Here is a 25,859-nt window from a genome sequence, read left to right on the forward strand (position 1 = left end):
CTCTTTTGGCAATAGTGAGGCTTTAGATCTTCATATGACAGTCTTAAAAATATACCTTGCAACCCTCAGCTGTCTTTTTGCTGCTAATTAGGGTGACTGGGCTCTTAGAATCGTGGAATGGTTTGGTTTGGAAGGGATCATCTTCTTCTCCTATCTTGTCATGGTCTAGGACATCTTTCAGTATATTAAGTTGCTCAAAGCCTCACCCAACCTGGCCTTGAACAATTCCAGGGCTACCTTCATCTCTAGTCATAGAATTATAAAATAATTAAGGTTGGAAAAGACCTCTAAAATCACCAAGTCCAACCATAAGCCACGCACAGTTCAGCTGATTTTTGCCCAAGTGTATAAAAGGGCAGGGATGAGGATGGGTGAAAAAAAACAACCCAAATCCACTCTTACTAAGAAAAAAGTTGCTTATACAGAAAAAAAAAAAGAGAAAAAAAAGGTTGTTTTGAACAGTCCATTCATACCACACTTAGCCATACAGTCACTTACGTTATGCTTAATATTATTCCCTGCAAGATGTAAATGATCCTATCACTCAGGCAGCCAGTCAGATGATGTCTACGCTAATCAAAAATTCTGATTTTTTAGTGACTCTGGATCTGAGGACTATTTGTCCTTGTGGATGCACTAAACATGTGCAAAAACTTCCTGCATGAGCAGGAAGTCAACTTGCATCCAGAGCGTCAGTGCAGACATAGACAAACCCGTCATGGAAATGTGAAAAATGAAAAAAACATTTCAAAAAATCATATTATAAGTGGTTAATGCTCTTCCTAACTGGTAAATCTTGGATTTATGTGTTTTACATCACTAATTTTCATTTTTTAAAAACATAATTTGACAGGATTTTAAATGAAATGTTTAGACTCTGTATATCATGTGGCTTTTCCAAAACTGCAGAGAGGCTTGCTAATTCCTGGTGTGGCAGTTTATGTAAAAAATTAAATAATTTTCTCTTTCTTTTTTGTATACTAGTAAAATTGTGATGACATGATTTACTACGATTTTCAATGAACTTGAATCCTCATTGATGCTTTAAAAATCAGCCAAATTTTCAAGTATTCTTGAGAATTTCTGTTGTGCAATTAGGTCACCACTTATTGTCTGCACTCTCTTCAAAACTTTTTTTCTAACTAATTAGAATAAATATAAAAATATAGAATAAACACAACTTCAAATGAGGCTTTAAATGTATTTTCTGAGCTTGCTTTTTGTTTTCAACTCCACCTGATGGGGATGTATCTTTGGGGATAAATATATTCAGGCAAAAAGTTGTAATGGGAAAAACATTTAAATGCAAAACTGAATGGAAAAGAAGAGATTGTTCTCATTTATGTGTTAGATTATCTTACAAATTTCTACAAACAGCAGTGTAATTTAACAAGATGTGTTTCTGAGGCTTTGTTAAACATTACAGAAAGACTAGCTTTACTGTTATGATAATGTAACCCCAATGCTTTATCTACTGTATCTACAGCTTGATTGTTTTTAAACATACACTCTGGTTTGTGGGTATGTTAATATTTTCACCATAATCTCACTTTCCCGTTGTCCTCTCTCTCTGGAAATGTAAATATATTTTTTTTTAAGCTGAGGAGCTTAACCTTGTGTCCTCAGAACAGAATCCTTTCTTTTTTTGTTGTAACCGGATAGATTCAACGGCAGTGTTTGATTTCAGTGCCCAAAAGAGTTAAAAGCCAGATGAAAAAAAAAGCGGCCGTTATTTAGATTTTCTTCCAAGTCCAAAGCAAACTAACTTGTTAATTTGGAGGCCCCATCCCTAGAAACATTCAAGGTCAGGTTGGACAGGGCTCTTAGCAACCTAATCTAGTTAAAGATGTGTCTGCTCCTTCAGAGAAGTTGGACTAGATAACCTGTAAATGTCACTTTCAACTTAAAGCATTCTATAATTCTGTGAAAACTCAGTTAAGAAATCTCTGAAATAGCAAGAAGTAATTTTTTCATGTTGTGGATTTTTCTGTATTTCTGATTTCTGTGGGTCTCAGTCCAAAACCAAGATGGATAGTGTTGCACTCCCCTGATTACAGCAGAAGAGCAAGCTTAGAGAAAGCAATGTTAGGCCTGCAGCTTTCTGGGTTATCCCAGCACAGGGCTGTTTCAGAACAGCTATAAGGAACTGTAAGTAGCAGAATGATAGCCAAATTTTTAAATTACATATATTTCCTGGAGTTATGGATAGCAGATTGCAAAACTGGAAATGGAGACTGCAAATCTACTTAGGTATTCTCAGTTAACAGTATGGAAGTCAGCCTGCCATCACTGCTTCTTGTATTACCAGCTAGCAGCTACTGCTATGGTCTCTCCTCTGTCGAGTTTTAACGGGCTACCATGCTTCCTAACCTTTAGTCCTTCAGAGACCTGTTTGGGTTACTATGAAAGTACATATGCATCAGTGTATTGAAGACATTTTAATCTCTCTGAGATCATTACCGTTGCTCTCCCTCTCCCATCAATCAAGTAGTGAGAACAGACCCCTGCAGGTTCCTGCATTGGGCCACGCAGCAAGATTCTGTTGCTATATTTTACATTTCAATTATTTTTTCTTTTTATTAAATTAAGAATAGTTAAAATTAGACCTATTTTCTTAAAATGAATTTATTTTAAAATTTTGAATTTGCAGTGTTTAAAACTTTTGCAGATAGAGACAGATGAATGACGAACAATTTCACTGTTTACTTGCTACTAAAACCTCTGACCAAAATCTACCTCCATGTGGAAAAGTCCTAAGACTTGTCTCTACTGAGGTTACGGAAGAGTCCAGTCCTCCAGAGAGAATTATCACTGTTACTGTATAATCAGTGCACATTTGCCTGCTGCATAATCACCACTTCCAAGCAGCACCTGGTCATAGCCTCTCATGAGCAAGCTGGCCCTACCCTGTGGAAGTATTTCACGTGTGCTTGCCAGTCTGATCCTGAAATCTGGCATCTTTGTTGGTTCAGTAGCATGGAAAGGTGGCGCACTGGCAGCCAGATTGTAGGCCTGGATGAAAATAATAAATGTAAAAAAGGCTGTGGGCAAGAACAAAGGAATTGAGTAACAAATTCTGGATAAACAGCTGAAGGCACGAGTTTATAATGACATATGGTGTAAAGAGGACAATAATTTTATCCCTGTATAAGGTGGTTTCAGAGAATATTCTTCTCACCTAGTGGCACTGTATATCATCTTTATACTATCAACTGGGAAATAACTGAAAACACTATATATGAAGGCTTTGAGCAACCTGATCCAGTGGAAAGTCTCCCTGCCCTTTGCAGAGGTTTGGAACTGAATGATCTTTAAGGCCCCTTCCAACCCAAATCATTCTATGATTCTATGATACTCCTGGGGGAAAAAAGTCAAAACAGTAAGGAAGATGGTTGAAGTTTTTAACCCAAGGCCATTAGAAAGAAACATTAGAGAATGATAGGGTCAGTATTCGTAGGGGATTTGATCTTTTTCCTGGTCAAGGCTATAATGAAACAGCCCTCTGGAGTGATCTGGGAGCAGGCTCTGAAGCACGGGTTAATGATGGCAATGAAAGTAGGCAGCTTTTAATAATGTTATGAATATTAGTTAAAGTTTTATGCATTATACAGTACCTTAGATTGACTTTTTCATCCACAGAAGAAAATGTAGGCAAATTTTATTAAGTCTTCCTGGTATAGCCTGTCACATGAGTCACCAATAGGAATAGTTATAAGAATTCACTCAAAAAAAATTGATATTTGAATCTATCCCTACAACACGAGGGAGAAGTGTTTGGGACTAGTAATTTCTCGGGAATTGATTCATGCAATGAAAAATAAAACCAAAGAGAGCTCTGTAGAGGAAGATAAGTCCTTCCTTGTAGCATTGCATAATTACTGTGAAATATATTTTAATTTTTGTTTTGTAATGTATTTAATTTTTGTGTGTACCAAATAATAAAAAAATGTGCTGTCAATAATGAACACTAATCATATCACAGCTATAACAAGTGTATTAAACTTTCACGGTTGTGGGGTGCTTCTTTTAAATATGTGTTATATTTCTCCTCTAGGAAAACTAAAATTGGCACCTCGAGGCTTGAGCTAAGGGGCACGGGCAGATATGCCCTGCTGCTCCTCTGCTTATAATTAACCTTATTTTTGCGTGTTTATTCATATAGCACTAGATATGACTGTGATACCTGTCAAAACAAGTCAATCAAATTACGTCAGTCTAAGCTTTTTATATTACCCATGTTCTTTTCCTTTCAAAGCTTTTTATATTACCCATGTTCTTTTCCTTCCTCTAAGTGGAATTGGATTAATTAGAAGCCTGGATTGGACTTCATTACTCCAGATTCAATGATTTCATTGATAGGTCCATGAGTATGATACTGTTCTCCCTTTCAGAGTTAAAAAGAGACCATATAAATACTAGCTTTGTAACCTTAAGTAATGTCAACAATAAAACAACACTGTACTCTATTTGTTGTAACTGAGTGTTGTAGAAGTGTCTGGTCTGTGGGAAGGCAGGAGCTACCTGTGCGTGGGTTCCTCACTGCCTTGCCTGGTTGCTCACAGGGGCATGATAGACATGTTGTGTCCCACAGTACGGCCAGGTTCGCAGTGCCAGGGGAGGTCCTTGATGGACAAATTGTGTGGTACTTTCTGGTTGTATTATCTTGTTTTGCTGCCTGAAGTAGTTTTTGTAACATCTGAGTTCATCCACTGTTCTGGAGCAAATCAATTTGTTTCACATCTACAGAAAATGGTTGTGGTAAAGTGCTACGAGAAATCATACAGTAAGGGAGGGTGATTTTTGTTCATGAAATCTCCAAATAAGTTACCCACTTACGCTCTTTCTGTCATATATATCATTCACCCTTCATTTCATCCACATCCTCATAAACCCCAGGGTGCATGTGCTGAGGTGGTCTGACTCACTCATGTGTGACGTAAAGGACTTGGGACATCGAATCCTTATAACATCTCTTGGCATTTTCTTGATTAGTGACTACCAATGATTTTTTTTGACAAATGTTTTATACCTTCTAGGAGTCACAGTTGTTATGGGGTCGTCCTTCACTTTGAATATTTCTCTCTGAAGTCTCTTAGACTAGGCGTCTGCTCATGGCCTGTTTTTCTTAATTCAGTAAACACATATTTTTTTACTATCACCTGCTTTGCTTTTGGGCTTATCCAGGCAGGAGTATGGCACGTGTCACATGCTATAACCTCGCTGCCAATACCCTGGTGTTACTGTACAGGGTATTCTGCTGACAAGACACCTGTGCTGTGGTCTTAACAGAGTCCAGACATTCTGTCCAGGCTTGACAGAAGCAGCTTATTTTTAGGTTTATAGCCAGGAATGTTCTGTATTGTTATTACATATAACTTCTGTAACGTTTGTTCTATCTGCTGGTACTTACATGCACATTTTCATTCATATTTTGGTTGTTTCTAGCCTAATATTTCTATTTTGTCCTATGTATTTTGTGGCTTCACAAATTTAACTTATATTCAAGAGGTCACTTTTTTGGTGGTATGGGACTCTGTGGTAAAGCCAGGAATCCAGAATTAGGAATTAAGCATATTAAGGCTTTGGAGCTCTCTGTTTTGGTTAACTACCTGCAAATCACACACTACTTTATTACATTTTAAGGTTATGACTTGCATTTGACTGTCTTTGGTTTCCCCTTGTATTTGGAGGTTCCCAGCTAAAAGCCTCATTCTGTTTGCTGGCTTAAAATAAACTCGGTTCTTTGTGTAGGATAATAATAAAATGCAACATCCCATTTGGCTTATGAGTGAGAGTTTCATTTAACTTCTTGTTAGAAAGATCTTCTGTGTTCTGATGACAATATTTTCTTCAGAACAGGAGTCAATAAGAAAAAGGTTCTGCAATGAAATATGCTAATTTTTTTATTATTATTCAATTGAGCAATAAAAATACTAAGTTTACAAAACATGTCTTGCTTCCTGTGTTGGCAAATGTTTCATTTATTCTCTGGTTTTAAAAGAGAGTAAGAAGCTGAGATAAAACTAACCTGTTGCAGATAGTGACAAGACGAATACGCACCAGGGATGCACAAACCTTTCTGAGCTCTTAAAACAAAAGAGAAAATGTCAGTCTCAGTAGAGGTGAGAGTCTAACTCAGGTGGTGAACTTTTATAGCACTCATCTTCCTACTCACCTCTTCCCACATCCAGCTCCCAGCCTTTCAGAAATGAAGAGCACTATTCATCTCATCTCTTTCAGATGTCCCTTTGAGATGAGATGAATCATACTTTAAAAGCCCTTAATGAATTTTCATTGATTATAAAGGTAGCATAAATGATTGGTATAGTTGTCTGATGTCATCTGGCCACATGAATCCTGAAAGTTTTATTATAGTATACTTACCTAGCGCGTTAGCAATTAGCAAAAGTCATTTAAGTAAAACTAAATGAGCCATTTTTCCATTCCGCATTCTTCCCAAGAAGAAATCTTTTAAAGAAGACAGTATGATTAGGCAATGAAACTAAATGAGCACAAGTCTTATAAGAAGTGACTGAGGGAACTAGGATTGTTTAGCCTAGAGTAGAAGAGACCTAGGGGAGACCTTATTGCCCTTTACAAGTACCTGTTGTAGTGAGGTGGTATTGATTCTTTACCAAAAGAGTGGCTAAGCACTGGCACAGACCGCCCAGGAAAGTGGTGGAGTCTCCATTACTAGAGGAGTCAAAAAAGCGTGTAGATGTGGTACTTCAGGACATGATTTAGTAGGCATGGTGACATTGGGCTGATGGTTGGACTGGATGATCTTAGAGGTCTTTTCCAACCTTAACAGTTCTATGATTCTATATCATTATCAATAGGAAAGCCATGGATAAACCCTTTCTTCCTTAGTTGTTCCCCTGTCTTATTCTTCTCTTCTAAATCTTTTTATATTCTTCCTTAGTTGTTCCCCTGTCTCATTCTTCTCTTCTAAATCTTTTTATATTCAGTGTTGGCTTTTTGGATCCCAAAGGCAGACTCTGCTTACAAACACAACGTGGCCCCTTGCATTGTAATATAGCTACATTTTGTGTAGACAAGAAAAGTAGAAAAAGTTGCTCTTCTCATCTTTATGAACACCCCCTTTGTAACTGGGGTGGTACATTTGGGTGCTCTTTTTTTCAGTTTCATGCGTCAGAAGCCACTTTGCCCTTTCCAAACATAGAGTGTTAATAAAGGGGAGAGAAGAGAATCAGAGCATGGTAGAACCTAATCTTCCAAAGGTCATGCTCTAACTGAGCAGTGGAGCTGAAGAAAGCTCTCTGTCTGCAACCTAGCTCACACATTTGCTCTCTTCATCCTTCTGGAGGACTCTCAGAACATCGCTACACTGGTAGAAGCATATGGGTTTGGGGTCAAAAGGATGATAATTACATTACCAGGGAACATTATGCAGTCATTGTTCCTCGTCCACAATTAATGTTTTAAATAAAATTTCCATTCTTGATGTTTTCTTTAAAAATAATTTTGCTTCTTTGTTAGTAGTTCAACAGTAATGAACAAAATCTTCCATGCTGAAGAAATCCTAATATTTTATCCTTGGAGTCGTTCTAGCAGTAGCACATAAACAGCAACAGTAATCACCAGGTTTAGCTGGAAACTAAATAAAGCTTTATTTTAATTAGCCCATATTTCTGAATTAACTTTATGTGTCCGGTTAATAGTCACCTTAATTAATTAATTAGTATTTAAATTTGAAATATATATTCAGGGGATTTTTTTCTCTACTTTGCTGTTTTGGCACTATCCATCAAGTAGTTAATTATGTTATCTGACCTCATATCTCTTTTAAATGAAGAAATGAAAATGACAAGGGGCAAAAACTCAAAATATTTGATTCACTCAAAAAAAATTACCTCTTTACTCACACAGCTGCTAAAAAGGCCTGTGCATTAAATATACCCTCTCTTAACTTTTATTGCCCGAGCAGTCAGTCTGGAGAGTTGCAATAAAATGCCAAATTCCAGGCAACACATTTTTTACTACTGCATTTTATTGCTCAGGTTGCAGTTATGACTAATATGTTTGTTTTAAGAATGGCTGAAGAACATAGATTCCATAGATAAAACTAGTGATTGTTCTCCGAATAGATGTCACTATTCTTTCTGTACGGCTAAAAGAGACATGTCTGGTTAAAGCAATAATCTAAGCAGGTTATTGTCAGTAACAGCTTATTTATTCCGCTGGAAGTTCCCATCAGCTATATGATCTATGAAAAATTAGTTGTATGAAGTAGATTTTTATGGAAATAAAGCACAGTAGTCTCTAGCTTGTTTCTGAGCGAGAGATAAAAATGTTATTAAAAATTAAAGCGATGATTTGTCTATTTATACAATGTGTCAGAAGACAGATAAAGTAGGAAAAGGGTCAAACTGTCTTTTTTTCTTCCCCCAACATCTATTTATTTTGCCTTCTTTTTCCTGAAACTTATTGGCATGTATTATTGACATTGTTCCAGAGCTTGGCTCTTCGGGTGTTTATCTAGGAATTCACTGATCACTGAATGGAAGTTACATGTGTACAAAGGAACATTGCTTTCTTATTTTATGGATCCATAGCTAAAGATATTTATGTCCTAGAAAAATATATGAAGCACATTTAAATACAAATAGCTGTGCTCTTTGTCTTTCGCTTTCATAGCCCCTTCACTGTCACACCACAGAAGCCTGCAAAATCAACAGTACACCTCTCCAAGTATTTTTCAGATTGTGAGAACAATCAGAATACTTTTAATTATTTTCTGATAGACAGTGATGTATATTATACTAATATTTAACAAAATAAAATCCAAGCTTCAGAGTTTTATTACTAGTCTAACAAGTTAGAATCATAGAATCATAGAATGGTTTGGGTTGTATTTCTGAATAAAAGGACTGCAATTTTACGGTAGACAGAATATATGCTATTCTTGCACTCTTCTTTAGTGTCATATACTGTATTGCTAATATTTTTTGCCATACTTTTTCCAGGTCTGGGATTCAGTATTGCAGGAGGAGTTGGAAACCAACACATCCCTGGGGATAACAGCATTTATGTCACCAAGATTATTGATGGAGGAGCTGCGCAAAAAGATGGGAGGTTGCAGGTTGGAGACAGACTTCTTATGGTAAGTATGACATTTAAATCACATTTTATTTGGCTGAATATAGTTTCATAGAAGGATTTTCATTCACTATACATCTTACTGGAGTTAACTATTAAAACTTCTGTAATAACTATGAGTTGTATTTCTGTTGTCTTCTTTTTTCCCCATTCTTTCTCTGTATTTCTGAGACTGCAGTTAAGAAAGCATTAATCTGGAAAACCAACAATTTATGAAGAGAAGGCAATGTGTTCTATTATTTTGACATACCTTTAACTGAGAAGAGAAGAAACATATTATGCACATCACTGACAGGTCACAATGCACTAGAAAACTAAAAGCAGATTTTAAAAAAATGCTCATTAAGATAGCAATGATTCCACTGATAGTTTTAAGAAAATTGAAAAATGTGAAAACATGGAATCATAGAATAGTTTGGGGTGGAAAGAACTTTAAAGATCATCTAGTTCAACCCCCCTGCCATTGTCAGGGACACCTTCCACTGGATCAGGGTTCTCAAAGTCCCATCCATCCTGACCTTGAACACCTCCATGGATGGGGCATCCACGACTTCTCCGGGCAACCTGTTCCAGTGCCTCAACACCCTCACAGTAAATATCTTCATAGAATCATAGAATCACTAGGTTGGAAAGGACCTACTGGATCATCGAGTCAAACCATTCCTAACAATCCCTAAACCATGCCCCTCAGCACATCATCCACCCGTCCCTTAAACACCTCCAGGTATGGTGACTCAACCACCACCCTGGGCAGCCTGTTCCAGTGACCAATGACCCTCTCCACGGAAAACTTTTTCCTGATGTCCAGACTGAACCTCCCCTCCCAGAGCTTGAGGCCATTACCCCTTGTCCTGTCCTCTGTCACTTGGGAGAAAAGGACAGCTCCCTCCTCTCTGCAGCTTCCTTTCAGGTAGTTGTAGAGAGCAATAAGGTCTCCCCTCAGCCTCCTCTTCTCCAGGCTAAACAACCCCAGCTTTCCCAGCCGCTCCTCGTAAGACTTGTTCTCCAGCCCCCTCATCAGCTTTGTTGCTCTTCTCTGGACACACTCCAGAGGATCAACATCCTTCTTGCGGTGAGGGGCGCAGAACTGAACACAGTACTCAAGGTGCAGTCTCACCAGTACCGAGTACAGAGGGAGAATAACCTCCCTGGACCTGCTGGTCACACCGTTTCTGATACGAGCCAAGATGCTGTTGGCCTTCTTGGCCACCTGGCCACACTGCTGGCTCATGTTCAGTCAGCTGTCAACCATTACCCCCAGGTCCTTCTCCTCTAGGCAGCTTTCTAGCCAGACTTCCCCCAGTCTGTAGCACTGCATAGGGTTGTTGTGCCCCAAGTGCAGGACCCGGCATTTGGCCTTGTTAAACCTCATCCCATTGATCTCAGTCCAGCAGTCCAGCCTGTTAAGATCCCTTTGCAGAGCCTCCCTACCCTCCAGCAGATCCACACTTCCTCCCAGCTTAGTGTCATCCGCAAACTTGCTGAGGGTGCACTCAATGCCTTCATCCACGTCATTGATAAAGACATTGAACAGGGCTGGACCCAGTAACAAGCCCTGGGGAACCCCACTTGTAAGTGGCCTCCAGCTGCAGTTAACTCCATTAACCACTACTCTCTGGGCTCGGCCATCCAACCAGTTTTCAACCCAGGAGAGTTTGTGCCGGTCCAGGCCAAAGGCTGACAATTTCTGAAGCAGAATGCTGTGAAAAACTGTATCAAAGGCTTTACTGAAGTCCAATAAGACTACATCCACAGCCTTTCCCCCATCTGCATCCAATAGGGACTGAATAGTCTCCCTAGTCTTCCTTTTATTGTTAATGTATTTATAGAAAATTTTTTATTATCTTTCACAGACTTAGTCAATGTGATTTCTAGTTAGGCCTTAGCCCTCCTGATTTTTTCCCTGCACAATCTCACTTCCTCGCTGTAGTCCACCCAAGATGCTTGTCCCTTCTTCCAAAGCTCATAGACATTCCTCTTCTTTTTGTTGCCTCTCAAAATCTCCCTACTCAATCAAGATGTTCTTTTCCCCCTACAGCTCCTTTTCTGGAACATGGGGATGGCTTGCTCCTGAGCTGCTAGGATTCCATTTTTGAAGAGCGCCCATCCCTCATGGGCTGCCTTGTCCTTAAGAACTGTCTCCCATGGGACTTTGCCAACCAGCCTTCTGAACAGCCTGCCCTCTGGAAGTTTAATGTGACTGTTCTGCTAATCCCCCTCTTCATCTCACCTAGAACTGAAAACCCTATCATCTCATGATCGCTTTGTCCAAGGCGTCCTCCAGCCATCACATCCCCCACAACGCCTTCTCTGTTCAGAAGGATATCTTCCTAATATCTAATTTAATCTCCCCTCTTTCAGGTTAAAACTATTATCCCTCATTCTCTTCCTGGACTCCCTGATAAAGAGCCCCTCCACAGCTTTCCTAGATTCCCTGTTTAAGTACTGGAAGGCTTCAAAAGGTCTCCCTGATGCTTTCTCTCCAGGCTCAACAAGCCAAACTTTCTCAGCTGCTTCTGGTATTGGAGGTACTCCAGCCTTTGGATCACCTGCATGGCCTCCCCTGGACAGGCTTTAACAGATCCATGTCACTAGCATGACACTAAACTCTCATGCATAGCCACTGGTAGTGGACTATTACCTACATTTCAGTACATATAGGAATGCTTTAGATATTTGCTCCATATAGATGTTTAAAAAATATATTTTCTATCTTTTCCCTAGAGGAAGTGTACTTACACTCCTGATGGATCTCACCTCACTTCAGGAAATTCTTCCATGAACTCGCAGTGCTAGAACACTGTTCCTTGCAGATAATTCTTTCCCACTCTCAGAGTTTGTTTAATTCTTTGTTGAGGAGGAAATCCTGACCCTGGTGAATCAGCAGAAGTTAATCCATGTCAAGTTGTATTCATGTCAATGCATTTGCATAGATTTCAGTGTGTAGAGAAATATGTTTTGAATAAGTGCCAAGAAAAATATATACTGCAGTAGCTCTGTTTTATCACGTGATATCTAAGCAGTAAAAAATTGCCATGGCCTTTTTCTCTTTTTTGCTGCCTTCAAAACTATATCTAAATGAAGTTTTATTTATCTGGCTAGGGACACAGTGTTCCAGCCACATCTGAAGATAACTGTTCATTTTATAAAGGGTATTAAACAGAACAGGAAAGGCACTTGGTTGCTGGGTTGGTAACTCTTTGACTTTTTTTAATTAACCCAAGTGGACAGATAAAACAGCTTAAGGATCAAATGGTGTTATCAAAATCAAAGCAAAATGAAAGCAGAACTTACAATTTCTTTGCTATTTTTTATTTGCAGGTTCTCAGGACAATAAAATTCAAGTCACTTTTGTATAATGCAATTTTGAGTCCTTTTTCTATAGATTACATGGTATTTGGCAGACTTGCAGCTTATTTTGGTGGTTTATACCTTGTAGCATATCTGCTTCTTTTCAACAGTTTTTTTTTTTTCATTATGAGAATTCTTCACAGTTTTTCTGTCATCTGTAAGTTTTTATTAACTTATTCTTAATTTCTTCCAACTCACTTGAGGCAATAAACACTATAAAAAATAAAAACAAATGCAAACCCTGCATTCACTGTGATATATTTGAACCCTTCCTTTTTTTGTTTTTTCTTCCTTAGTAGTGCATCCTTTCTTGATCTTTATTTTTATCCATCATTTCTTTATAAAATTCACCAGACTCTGTCATCCTTTTGGAATTCTCAGAGGGACTTGTTTAATTTTTGCATCTGCATTCTGATATGATTGTGCAAAATCCTTTCAGATCCCAAAGATCATGCAAATAAAATGCATTAAATTTAAGATGTAACAAAAGAGATGGTGCAAAATCAAAACTAATACTGAAATTTAATACGATTAGGCACTATCTGAGCATTTTGCAATTTGGTGTCCTTGCTTCTATTAAGTGCAGATTGCTAATATTTATAAGCATTTGGAAGGTGTATTATGCAAATACTGAGCATTGTGATTATTGTGAAATCTACAGAAGGGCACGTCTGTGCAGATATGTTTCTGTGGCACTGAGATTGAACTTAAATTTTTCTATCCTGAGAATTTCCATAGGAAAATGATCCATTTTAAAATAATCCTGAGGTGCCTATTAGGAAAATTACTGAAGGAAGCATAGGAGTCATCAAGTTAAAAAAAAGAACCCAGTGGCTTTTATAGGTATATGTGAATGGAACAGACTAGAGGTCTGCTCTGAAAACTTACAGGGAGAAAGAAACTACTCCTTTACTGTATTCTGATTGAACTGTCCCGTGATATTATCTACTACTGCTGGTCATAATGTCTGTGGTGAGAATTCACCTTCACTGGGTTTCTCAGCTAGGTTGCTTTTCTTCGTGCTGGGAAGGAGCGAAGGGAAATCATGTACGTCATAGGTTAACATGATAATTATCCATAGGGTCAAATAGGTTGCTCAGGGATTTTTCCAAGTGAATCTCAAAGACCTCTGAGGATGGAGATCCTTAGGACAAATGATTTTTCTTCAGCACTGAAAGATGATGTACTTTTCACAGTCTTTTGAATGATAGTGAGTTTTTCAAAAGGCCATCAACAGTTCTGGATTTACAGCTGCCACTTCACAGATGTTTACTGGCATATGGTCACTCAGGATATACTCTGGGGAAAAAGCACTTTCTGAATTAAAGGTACTACACAAAAGAAGATATTAGCACTGGCAAGGTAAACATGACTTCTTTGTCTCATTCATTGAGTAAATCAAATCTCTCTTACTCGAACTCAATAGATAAAAGGAACAAATACCTTTAAAAAATAAAATTAAATAAGACAGACTTATTCCTTCAGAGATCTTATGCTGTTATCAGCTTGTGCTCCTGTGAATGAAGTTATTCTTTAGAGCACTTGTACGGTCATTTTGGGGATTATAAACTTTTCACTTTAGCTACTTCTCAGTGCTTTTATTTTCTAATATGAATCTTGGAAAACTTCCAAATAAGATTATTCTTGCTTAGTTTTACACTTCATTGCCTTGATGATGCTATTTAGGAAAAAACACCTCAGTCTTTTTCTTTGGCAACATTTCTTACTGAATTCCCCCATCACTCAAATAGCTTCTTTGATTGGACTTGTATCTTTAATTTCTTTCTCTATTGCTATACTATTTCTTCCTCTTATTCTTTCCCTGTAATAACAGTATGTGTCTGGATCACATGTTTTCTATACAAAGAAACAGCTTTCCTAGTTTCTTTTTTGCTTCAGGTACTGTTTGCATTTCTGAGTTTTCTGTATGTGGGAATTTTCCCATTGGACAAGCCCCATTTGCTCAATGCCTGTTTTCCTTCTGACATCTCTCCTTTGGCTCCTATCCCAGCCCTTTGCAACTCAAGCACCCAAATGTTGTTACTAAATTGACTGCTCAGACAAATTTCTTTTTTATAGGTGTTTTTCCCCCCCTTAAGTCATTGTTACTTAAAATGGCTTCTTAGAACCAGAAAGCAGGCATGCAGCACCTTTTCTACCCACCCAGCTCTGATGCCAGTCCTGCCACACAAAAGTTTCTGCATCTCAGAGGGTTATATACCATATACACATTCATTTATTATTTCGTGAGCATCTCCCACTCTTTATCTTCTTTACTTCTAACTCAACTATTTTTTTATATTTTTTTGTTTTTAAAAACCACGTGCTCCACTAAGGTCATCTCAACACCAGAAGTGAAGCTTTGATACCATACCTTGACTGAAAACATAAGATTTAGTACTTAGAATTCTGTTCAAATAGACATCTTTTATGGAAACAAGAAATAGTCTCTCTTGGAGATTCTGAGATTCTCCTTTCTCTATAAATCTTATTGTAAAAAACAAATGTAACATCATATTTCCTAATAATCACCATCTCTAACATAATGTTTTGACAAAGTTATCTATAGATGTTCTCATGAATAAAATTACATACTACAGTCATCTTGCAATAATATCTAGGAAACTGAACAACATAATTCTTCAAAGTAATTCTTCCCTGCCTATGGCAGGGGGTTTGAAACTAGATAATCTTTAAAGTCCCTTCCAGCCCAAACTATTCTATCATTCTATGAAAGTACTGAGGTTTTATTTTTTGAATATCAGAAAACATACAGATGTCTTTTTCTAAAATACTTGTTTTACTATCAAAAAGTAGATCTATTCATACTTGCAAATATTAGGATTGTTATTGATATATCAAATACATTAAAAAAGTAGCAAATATCTTAATGCATGCATGTATTAGTATTATTTATAGGTCAAAAACAAGGACTGCCTTCTGAAGGAAACTAGGAAATCCATAATATATTTTGTATACTGTAAATTGATGTTGCCAATGACTAAGGAAAGTTCTCCTCACCATGAGTACTCTGTTCAGTTCTGCAGTCATCAGCAAATGAAGGACATGGATGTGTTAGAGTAAGTCCCGAACATGGCCGTGAAGATAATCAGAGGGCTGGAACACCCTCTCCGTGAGGACATGATGGGAGACTTGGGCTTGTTAAGTCTGGAGAAGAGAAGACTCTGACGAGACCTTATAGCAGCCTTCCAGTACTGAAAAAGGGTCCCCAGGAAAGCTGGGGAGGGGCTCTTTGTCAAGGAGTGCAGGAATTGGATGAGGTGAATGATTTTAAGCTGAAAGAGGGGAGATTTAGATCAGAAATTAGAAAGAAATTTTTTATTCTGAGGGTGGTGAGGCATTGACAAAGGTTGCTCAGAGAAGTCCTGGATGCCCCATCTGGAGGTGTTCAAGGCCAAGTTGCATGAGGCTTTGAGCAACCTAGTGGATCTAGTGATCCTAGTGATCTAGTGGAAAGTGTCCTGGCCCGTGGCAGGGTTTTAGAACAGGATGATATTCAACATCCTTTCAAACCCAAATCTTTCTATGATTCTGATTCTATGAAAGTGGCTTCATGTCTTCTGAAAGAGCTCCTTTAAAAGAGACCTTATGGCATCACTGAGAATCTTTCTCTTAATGAATGAATCAACATGTGGCTTGCTTTATTTATTTATTTCCTCTTGATGCACATTGAGTCTGGTTTTATTTATTTACAGAGAACCAAGTGATCCAAGACAAAACTAATTAGTATCCAACTTTCTTTCTAAGATTGTTTCCTATAAAGATGAGAAACTTCTTTTTTTCTATATATTTGGAATGAGTTTGAATAGTTGTTCTGGTACATAGTGTTGGAATACTTTTTGTAGCAGAACTCTTTGTTTTAGAATCATCAAATGCTTTGGGTTGGAAGGCACATTTGCAAGTCATCTAGTCCAACCCCTCTGCAGAAGCAGGGACATATTTAACCAGATCAGGTTGCTCAGAGCCCAATCCATCCAGACCTTGAACATTTCCAGGGATGAAGCCTCCACTACCTCCCTGGGCAACCTGTTCCAGTGTTTCACGACCCTCACTGTAAAAAATTTCTTCCTTATATCCAGTCTAAAATTACCCTTCCTTAGTTTAAAACCATTACTCCTTGTCCTGTCACAACAGTCCTTGCTTAGAAGTCTGTCCCCATCTTTCCTATAGGCTTTTTAAAGTACTGGAAGGCTGCTTTAAGGTCTCCCAGCAGCCTTCACTTTTCCAGGCCAAGCAAAACCAATTCTCTCAAGTCCGTTCTCATAGGAGAAGTGCTCCATCTCTCAGAACACTTTTGTGGCCTTCCTCTGAACTCATTCCAACAGCTCCAAGTCCTTCTTGTACTGAAGGCCCTAGATATGGACACATTACTCCAGCTGAGGTCTCACCAGAGTCAAGTACAGTTGCAGAATCACTTCCCTCACCCTGCTGGTCACACTTCTTTGAATGCAGCACAGGATACGTTTGACCCTCTGGGCTTTGAGTGTATATTGTTGGCTCATAACCAGCTCTTCATTCATCAGCACCCCCGAGTCCTTCTCCACAGGGCTGCTCTCAGTCACATCATCCCCTAGACTGTATTGAAACTGAGGATTGCCCCAACCCAGTCACAGGACCTTGCACTTGGCCTTGTTGAACTTTATGAGATTCACACAGGTGCACTTCTCCAGCTTGTCCAAGTCCCTCTGGATGGCAGCCTGGCCTTCTGGCATGTCATCTGCACAACTCAGCTAGATGTCAACTGCAAACTTGCTGAGAGTACACTCGATCTCACTCTCTGTGTCATTGACGTAAATATTAAACAGCACTGGTCCTGGTACAGACCCCTGGGAGACACCACTTGTCACCAATCTCCATTTGGATTTTGAAAGGTCCTTTCTTCTCATCAAATTCTCTTCCAGTGGCTTTTCTCTGAAGTTCTCTTTTGTAACTTGATTTCACTCATTCATTACCTTATTTCAAGTTCTGCCAAGTTCCAGCTTTAGACGTTTCAGTTTTCTACAATATTCTGTGTACTTGAGCTTATATATACTAGAAATGAGGGAAAAAAAATCATTGTACATAAACTCTGCAATAATCTCTAGGATCTTAAAATGTCTAAAGATAAATATAATGCATAATTGCTCAGATATTAATTCTTAGTTTAGAATCAGTCTGTGATTCTTATCTTAACTTCAAGATTTGTACAGCTTGTACACAGTATTGGTAAAATAACTGTGCTGTAAAGTTATTGCCAGAGAGGTAAGAAGTAGGACCTGTCATAGCAAATTTCAGTTTTATATCTGTAATTTTAAAATGTCTGTATTTAAAGTGGCTGTGTATACTCCATCTGCACAACTGTGACATCCAAGTGTGTTGTGAGGGGAGTACAATAGTCGTAACCACAATTCTTATTGTGCAACAAGTCAGTTTGTATTTTAATTGTTTTTATATACTCTTGAAAAGATCCAGGGTAAAAATCCAGACAGTACTATATTTCATTTTGTGTCTTTTTCTTTTGACTAAGAACATTTATTTGCAACAGCAGTATGGTGGAAGCTTATTATGTGGGATTTTCTTTACTTCAAAAAAGCTTGCAGTTTGAATGAAACACAAGAAAAGCAGACTGTACAGACTGCATGGGAAGGAGAAAAAGTATAGGATAAATGTGCAATGATATTTTCAAAAGTGTGAGTCTTCAGTATTTGACAGTTTTGAAATACATAAACAAGAAAGGCCTAATTTCAGTCACTTTTTGCCATCAGCCTAGTAATTTAAAAGACATTTATTTATTAAAAGTGGATATATATGTCACTGCTGTTCATAACAAAGAAAAAGAGAGAAATTTATAGAAGACAGGGATCAGATTTTTGTCTAAAGAGAAGACCTGTCAAAATGCAGCATACAGTGTCAGCAACTCATTTCTGAGTGTTAGGTTGTATCATTGCTCTTCATGTCAAATTGTCATAACATGCCTGTCATTGCGTATTTTAATTAACCTCAAAACCAGGTCTGAGAATTACACAAGCAGCAATTTAAAGAGAATCCTTACATTTAGCAATACTGTCCAAAAGCAATCATTGTCTCTCGGTGCTGATGAAATTGTCTGAGTATGAAGAGTCCTTCAGTGATTCATAAGAGGTGTATTTCTCTCCAGTAAGCAAACCCTTTGGTAGCAGCTTATTTTCACAGCCAGGTCTCTGATAATTTACTGATACTAATTTCCCTAGAAAGCGTGGTTTTCTTCTGTGATTTACAACTGTACTATGTTACGCTATAGTTGGAGCTACTTTTTATACCATCTTGTACAAGCTTTACAAGGGATACTTGCAATAACTGTACAAGTTGGAGGATGACACTTTAAATCACAGTAAAATATTATACATACAACATTCACCTTGAAATGTAGGTCACTGGTACAGGTTCTCCAGGGAAGTGATCATGGCACCAAGACTGTCAGAGTTCAGGGAGTGTCTGGACAACAGCCTTAGTCATACAGATTAGTTTTAGGTAGTCCTACAAGGACCAGAGAGTTGGAATTGATGGTCATTATGAGTCCCTTCCAACTCAAGGTATTCTGTCATTTCTGCTGGTTTACACCACATGTCTGAAACCTGTATCTACATCCTCCTTTACCCTATAATTTCTCTATTCAGGTTTCATGCTTTTTGGGGCAAGGATCATTCACTATTCTGTTTATAGGAGGACAACCTATTACTGACATTCTGTGGATACAAAGGATTTATATGTCAATAAATTTTATACATTTCTACACTAAATCACTACTGACACTTTTCTTTTGATTTTCTTTTCTGCAAGTAAAACATAAATTGGCAAGTTTTAGTGCCACTGTTTCCTTCCCTATTTAATCCATAGTCCTGTCCTCTTATTCTTGCTCTTGTTAAGTATTTTTCTTTCCCAATGAAGGACAGAACTAGTACTACATTCTCTTACTTTTTCAATGTCTCTTTCCTCTGCTTCCAGAAAACTGACAAACTTTCACAATGAAACTCCTTTTCCCCCCATCCAGAACTGCCCTTTTTCATTTCCCACACCTCATAGGCAGCCCCTTATTTTGTATACCACTCTGTACCTCTTATTACTTCAATGATCAATGTCGTATCAGGAATGGAAAGAGTTGGGGGTGTTAAGTATTTCTGAGATCCCAGCCATGCATGCTAAGTGGTGACTTTGGAGAGTTCACCTTAATCGGTCAAAAAACGTAGGCAGTATCTGTAAATTTGTGTTATTAATTTATTATATGATATAGTTTTATGTTAAAAAATATACTGGTAGCAGAATATCACAAAGGACTTTTCTATTGACAAGACCAAGTGCCATTTCAAAGCATCATCATTCTTTGATATTATCAGTACTGTTATGTCAGTTTCTGAACATGCGTGTTCAGAAAGAACATTTTATATTCTATCTTGCTGCAACACTGCTTCTCTAGTCTCCAGTCCTCTTTGCAGCATTTTTCCCATCATTGTGATAGCTTCGGGTCTGTGGCTTTTTTTTTTTGTGTGTCTATTTCGGCATCCTAACTCACCTCTCTGATTTTTCCTTTAAGGTAAATAACTACAGTTTAGAAGAAGTTACCCATGAAGAGGCAGTAGCAATATTGAAGAACACATCAGATGTAGTGTACCTGAAAGTTGGAAAGCCCACCACCATTTATATGACTGATCCTTATGGCCCACCAGATATTACTCACTGTAAGTATTTTTTGCAACTAATTTTGTAGGAGTGTGGCTTTTTCATAGTGTGTCCACAGTAGTCTATTAAAGTTTATGAAGCAGCTTGGAAGGCTGGAAAAATTAAATGTTTATTACTATTTAAGCATGCTACAGTCATAAAGTATTACAAACAATGTAACTCTGCTAAAGTATTTCTGCAACAGTCATAGCAATGTAGCTAATATACTGCTGGGATATTCTAGTCAAGTCATTGTTTAGATGATGAGACTAGGCTATAACTCTTGTGACAATTACAGTGATAAATACATGCAAATATATTTTGAAATATGAATAGGTTTATAGCCTGAAATCCTCTGTTCACTGAAAAATTGGAACAAGCAGAAAACCATTTTGTACACACTTAGTGAAAAGCCTGAGAAAAAAGAATATGATATTTGCATAGAATATTTACTTGGAATGTAAAAATCACTGCTCTCCTTGAAGAAAGGTACTATTTTCTCTGTATATCCAATCCCTAAATTATTATTCCACTTAGCTTTATTTTCAGCCTGTCCAACTTTACATATGTTAATGGTTATTTTTTCACTGAGGACCAAGGCATTGTTTTCCTTGCAATGTTGTAGGAAAAGTTGCTGAAAGAGTATAGTAAAGCTCAATGAAGGATCTCATGGGAAGGGAAAATGGTTTTGTTTAAAGCAATATGATTTCAGTCAGGCTAGCATATCCACACACTCAAAATCATACAGGTTCACGTGCAGCATTCAGGTAGAGAGACTTGCATCTAGATGCATTGCCAGGACTCCCTGAGATGACCAAGTACAAGGCTGGATGGCTCTGGAATTCTTATCGTGTATGTATGCCTTCTTTTTAGGTTAACAATCTCCTTGCTGATGTGCTTTTTGTACTCCTAAGGAGATGATAACAAGATCTTCTGTCTCTCCTATCTGCCCAACCCATGCATGTCTTCAGGATTTATTCCTCTTTTGTCTCCTTATCTGAGCACCCTAGGCTCCAGTGTATTCTTTATCTCCTGCCATCATCTCTTAATGGCTTGAGTCTTTATTCCAGTTTGGGCAGAGGCTGTTCTACCTGTAGCTATGTTGAGAATTGATGACCTATTGATGAATCTAGGTGCTATCAATACATGCCATTCTTTCACCCCTCCTGCCAGTCCTCCTGGTGTCCACCCAGGCATTCTGATTCCTTTTTAATTCACAGGAATTCGATTGTAGCTCTCTACACCACTGATGCCCATTGTTCTAAACAGTTCATTACTGAAACAGTTCATTATTGCCCAGAGAAGCAGTGGATGCCCATCCCTGGGGGTGTTCAAGGCCATGTTGGATGAGGGTTTGAGTAACTTGATCCAGTGGAACTGTATCTGCCTCTGGCAGGGAGGCTGGAACTGGCTGGGCTTTGAGGTCCCTTCCAAACTAAACCATTCTATGATTCTATGAAACTTCCTGTCTTCATCTAGTTGTTCATTAAAAACTGTCTGCCTTGGCTTCAGCTACCACCAGGGTCCAGCTGAACCGTTTAACAACTGGATGGCAGTCTTATTTTTGACAAGAGCTTCAGATGGTCCCTACTCAGCCTGATTTCCTGCCAATAATCCTAGGGGCACTTTTGGCCAACCAAGGGCTATGAAAGGCAGATTTTCCCAACAAATGCTAGAGATGTAAATTTTTTTGTACTTTTGCATTAGTGTTGCTATTGTGGATTGACAAAGTTGGGAGAAAAGCTAAATATCTATAATCTTCCTTATTAAGACTGATCCATAAAAATAGAAGAGAAGGTTTTGTAACATGCGTGTCAGGTGGTGAACTCAGCTGTGCAGAGGATACCTATTTATGTAGCAAATGTTACAACAGATGGCAATAATGTTGTTCAGTAGCAATCCGGTCTGGATGTCAGCAACACCCAAGAAGCAAAAATGCTAAATGTCTCTTTCCAATCTTCTGCTTTATAATACTTTCCAAAATAAAAATTTAGACATTCTAAACCAGTGTGTTTTATTATGTGAGATTATAGATCAGCAGCAAATGAGGAGACATGGAATTCCAGAGGGAGAGTAAATGTTGAAAAGATTTGCAGTAGCTCATCCCAGGCCGTTGCTGCACACAGATTAATTTATCCTCAGAGAACTGTTCATTATACTTCTACATCCAGAGTATTTCAAAATGGGTAATAGCCTTTCCCTGTAGAGATCTTTTGCTCTGAAAGATTCTGTATCTCAGCATCTGAAAGAAAGACTAAAACTCATACTAGAAAGTTTAGCTGTATTCTTCGCGTAAGAAAATTAATCATAGCTCATGGCAGAAGCACGTATATATTGGAAGTTTTGTATTTATCATTTCCATTTCTAATTACATTAACTAGAGCTTTGAATGCAACTATTATTACATTGCAACAGTCATAAATATCCCCAGTAACTTCAGAGCAACAAAGAGCAAGCAAACAACAAAACTCACTGACCCAATACAAAATCAGAGAACATAGTCCTGTAATTTTCAGTATTACTCATTAATATGTAAGAGATTTACACTTTCTATTTTAAATGTACAGATTTACTGTGTTCTATATATCATCTATGTTGGTACTGAAATTTCAATTATATTGGGAATTTTGACACGTTCAGTAGATCACAGCTTTAAATCTACACCATATATAACTCTTACCATGCCTAAAGTTCCTGCTTTTATCCTGCATTGAGGTCTTACTATGTTAGTCCCATTGCTGTATATTGAAGCCAAAAAGAGGAGTGTGCTTTTCTTTTCATTTTCTCATTTTTATTTATTTACAATTCCTTCAAGTTAGTCCTAATTGAAGAAAAGTTTTCTTATCTCCTAAATTATCCTTTCTTACTCAGATCCCCTTAAAAGAGCCAAGTCCTATAAATGAGCCAACAATACTATTTTATCATTATTTTTATCATCATCATTGTCATTCAGGAAAACTCCAGCTGTTCATTCTTTCTCATTACATTTTAAGCTCTCTCAGGCAAAGACTGCCTCTTTCAATGTTATTAACAGCAATGAGCATCTTCTTAATGCTTAACTAAAAAATAGTGCTGTTGTGACATCTAATCAAACAAGAAAGTGGCTAATTAAAAATGCTTATTCTTCCCATCAGCTTATTCTCCACCGATGGAAAATCATATACTGTCTTCTGGAAACAATGGCACTTTAGAGTACAAGGCATCCCTGGCCCCTATCTCACCGGGAAGATACTCACCCATTCCAAAGCACATGCTTGTGGAGGATGACTACACCAGGTCAGATGCTTCTCTTTAACTTTTATGACAATTGCATAGGACATAGGTAAAGCATTCAGTGTTCTTCCAATAAATTATGGAATATATATATTTTAAACAAAGTTCAAGAGAAGATGAGTTGAAACTGATACAGGTATGAAGACAACAAAGAGAAATATCACAGGAATGAATGCTGACCTGACGTCTGTGCTGTTTGGGTGCAATCCTGCACTAGTTCCTAAAGAATATGTCTGCACTAGAACAATGATGGCACTGAGCAAAATGTTCTCCTTCTTAACAGGTGTATTAGTCGTGATTGTTCCTTCCTAGCACCACGACAAGATCTCAGGGTTGGTGACTCCTCTGGCTCTCTGTACATATGAGTGGAGTGACTCTATGTGTGTTTGTACCTGTCTGTGAGCAAACTACTGGAAAGGAACAGCTTGTTTGGTTTAGTGAAAGGAAGGCTGAAATAGCCTGTAATTGCTCTGTGTATACAGATATGGTAGAGAGTAAACACTACGTGAAAATTAAAAAATCGTATAAACTGGCTGTGAATATATATAGGAAGGAAACTGGAAAAAGTATCTTAACCGTAAGAGCAATCATAATATGAGAGAGTTTTCTGTGAGGGCAAGTTAAAAGGAAACTGTTTATGCAGAGGCACTTGATACCTTTATGAAACAAGTTCTTTGATGAGATAATCAGCAGAGTTACCCTGGAAACTGCTTCTAATACTCTTTTTTTCAACCCCAAAGAGTTGAGACTGTATATGGGAGTAACCTAACAGAATTTTATCTATGCAGTTGATGTCAAGGTAGAAAAAACACAGAGGAAAATGCTGGGAGGGTTCTTTCATGCCTTGCGTTAGATCAGTACTGAATGTCACTGAAGAGACAGTGTTTGTGTATCTTATGTTTTGGAAAGTGCTACCATTCACTTAGCAGACAACTGTTGTTAAGTTTGTAAAATGAGCCCTCATTATAATGTCTTGTGTCACAGAAAATGAGAAGTTAATTTTTTATCTACTCTAGTATTTATAAATTCATTGTGTTTAAAGCTAGGAGGTGGCTGTTATAATCATCTAGTATGACCTACTGTGTATCTCAAGCCACTTATGTCTTAATCAGCTTCATAGCTTGCTAATTTGCATTTCATGTTTCTTCTTGTGTATGATTACAATCTCAAGCTGCTTAACTTGTTGGATCAGATATATTCAGAGTAACCAAATCATGATACAGTGTTTAATCAGGACATAAAGTTATGGAAACCACCTTGCTTCCCTGTCTTGGCTAAAATAATTTTTCCTGTGTTTTGATTGAGGATGCAAAGCTAACATTGCTTTCCTTCAACTTAGGAGAAATTCAATTAGGATGAATTTTTTTCCAAAGGGTTCCAAGAAGTCACATCTTTTAATTAATAGTTAAGGTATTGATTTCATTAAGTTGTGTATCAAGGCTTTACTTGGTCTAGTATGGATATGGATCTCATATTTTCTAAAATGGCAATGCATAGGAAGAATACCAGTACAGTATCTGTGTTACATCGATGCAGGCTTTGTCAATAAGCTTGTAGTGCTAAATTCTCTCCTTCTGTAATGAGATGTTAGCATCATTATTACTGAAGAAGAGCTAGCAAAGTTGGAAAGCAGCAAAAAAATGTAACTTGAAAAGTAGATAATAGCTAAGGAGACCAAGAAGACACAGAAAGTCAGGCCTAAAAAAAAACCAGAAGAAAAACTGCCCTGAGAATTAGAAGCCTATTTTGAGCTGGCAATTACAGTGCAGAAACCTGTTTCCTGGGCTGCATGAAGAGAATGATGACCAGAAGGTAAAGGGAGGGGATTCTCCCCCGCTGCTCTGGGCAGCAGAGTCTTGTGAGACCTCTCCTGGAGTATTGCATTCAGTCCTGGACTCCTCAGTACGAGAAGAACATTGATTTGTTAGATTGAGCCCAGAGGAGGGCCACAAAGTTGATTCAAGGGCTGGAGCACCTGCCATACAAGGACAGGCTGAAAGAGTTTGGGTTGTTCAGCCTGGAGAAGAGAAGGCTGCGGGGAGAGATTATAACAACCTTCCAGTACTGAAAAAGGGCCTACAGGAAAGTTGAGGAGGGGCTTTTTATCAGGGAGTGCAGGAATAGAATGAGAGGTAATGGTTTTAAGATGAAAGAAGGGATTTAGATTGGATATTGGGAAGAAATTTTTGATGGTGAGGGTGGTGATGGAATGGAACACAGAAGTTGTAGATGCCCCATCCCTGGAGGAGTTCAAGGGCAGGTTGGATGAGGCTTTGAACAACCTGATCCAGTGGAAGGTTTCTCTGCCCTTGGCAGGGAGGGTGGAACTGGATAGACTTTAAGTTTTGTTCCAACCCAAACCATTCTATGATTCTATGGTTCTAAACAGTTAGAAGAACTATAAGGTAATGCGGAGGAAA

At 38.1% G+C, this 25,859-nt stretch overlaps 1 protein-coding gene across 33 annotated transcripts in view; it reads left to right on the plus strand.

The window, feature by feature from the left end:
- The window catches only part of DLG2 (discs large MAGUK scaffold protein 2), a 1,074,248-nt gene that overhangs the window by 757,381 nt on the left and 291,008 nt on the right, over window positions 1-25,859 (plus strand). For all 33 annotated transcript variants that reach the window (XM_054071916.1, XM_054072001.1, XM_054072006.1 and 30 more), the window contains 3 exons: window positions 8,988-9,124; window positions 20,042-20,186; window positions 23,301-23,442. In XM_054071916.1, the coding sequence (XP_053927891.1) occupies window positions 8,988-9,124; window positions 20,042-20,186; window positions 23,301-23,442 (424 nt within the window). The remainder of the gene's footprint in view (window positions 1-8,987; window positions 9,125-20,041; window positions 20,187-23,300; window positions 23,443-25,859) is intronic.

Source organism: Cuculus canorus, chromosome 1 (genome assembly GCF_017976375.1).
Source record: "Cuculus canorus isolate bCucCan1 chromosome 1, bCucCan1.pri, whole genome shotgun sequence".
In the NCBI taxonomy this organism is placed as follows: domain Eukaryota; kingdom Metazoa; phylum Chordata; class Aves; order Cuculiformes; family Cuculidae; genus Cuculus; species Cuculus canorus.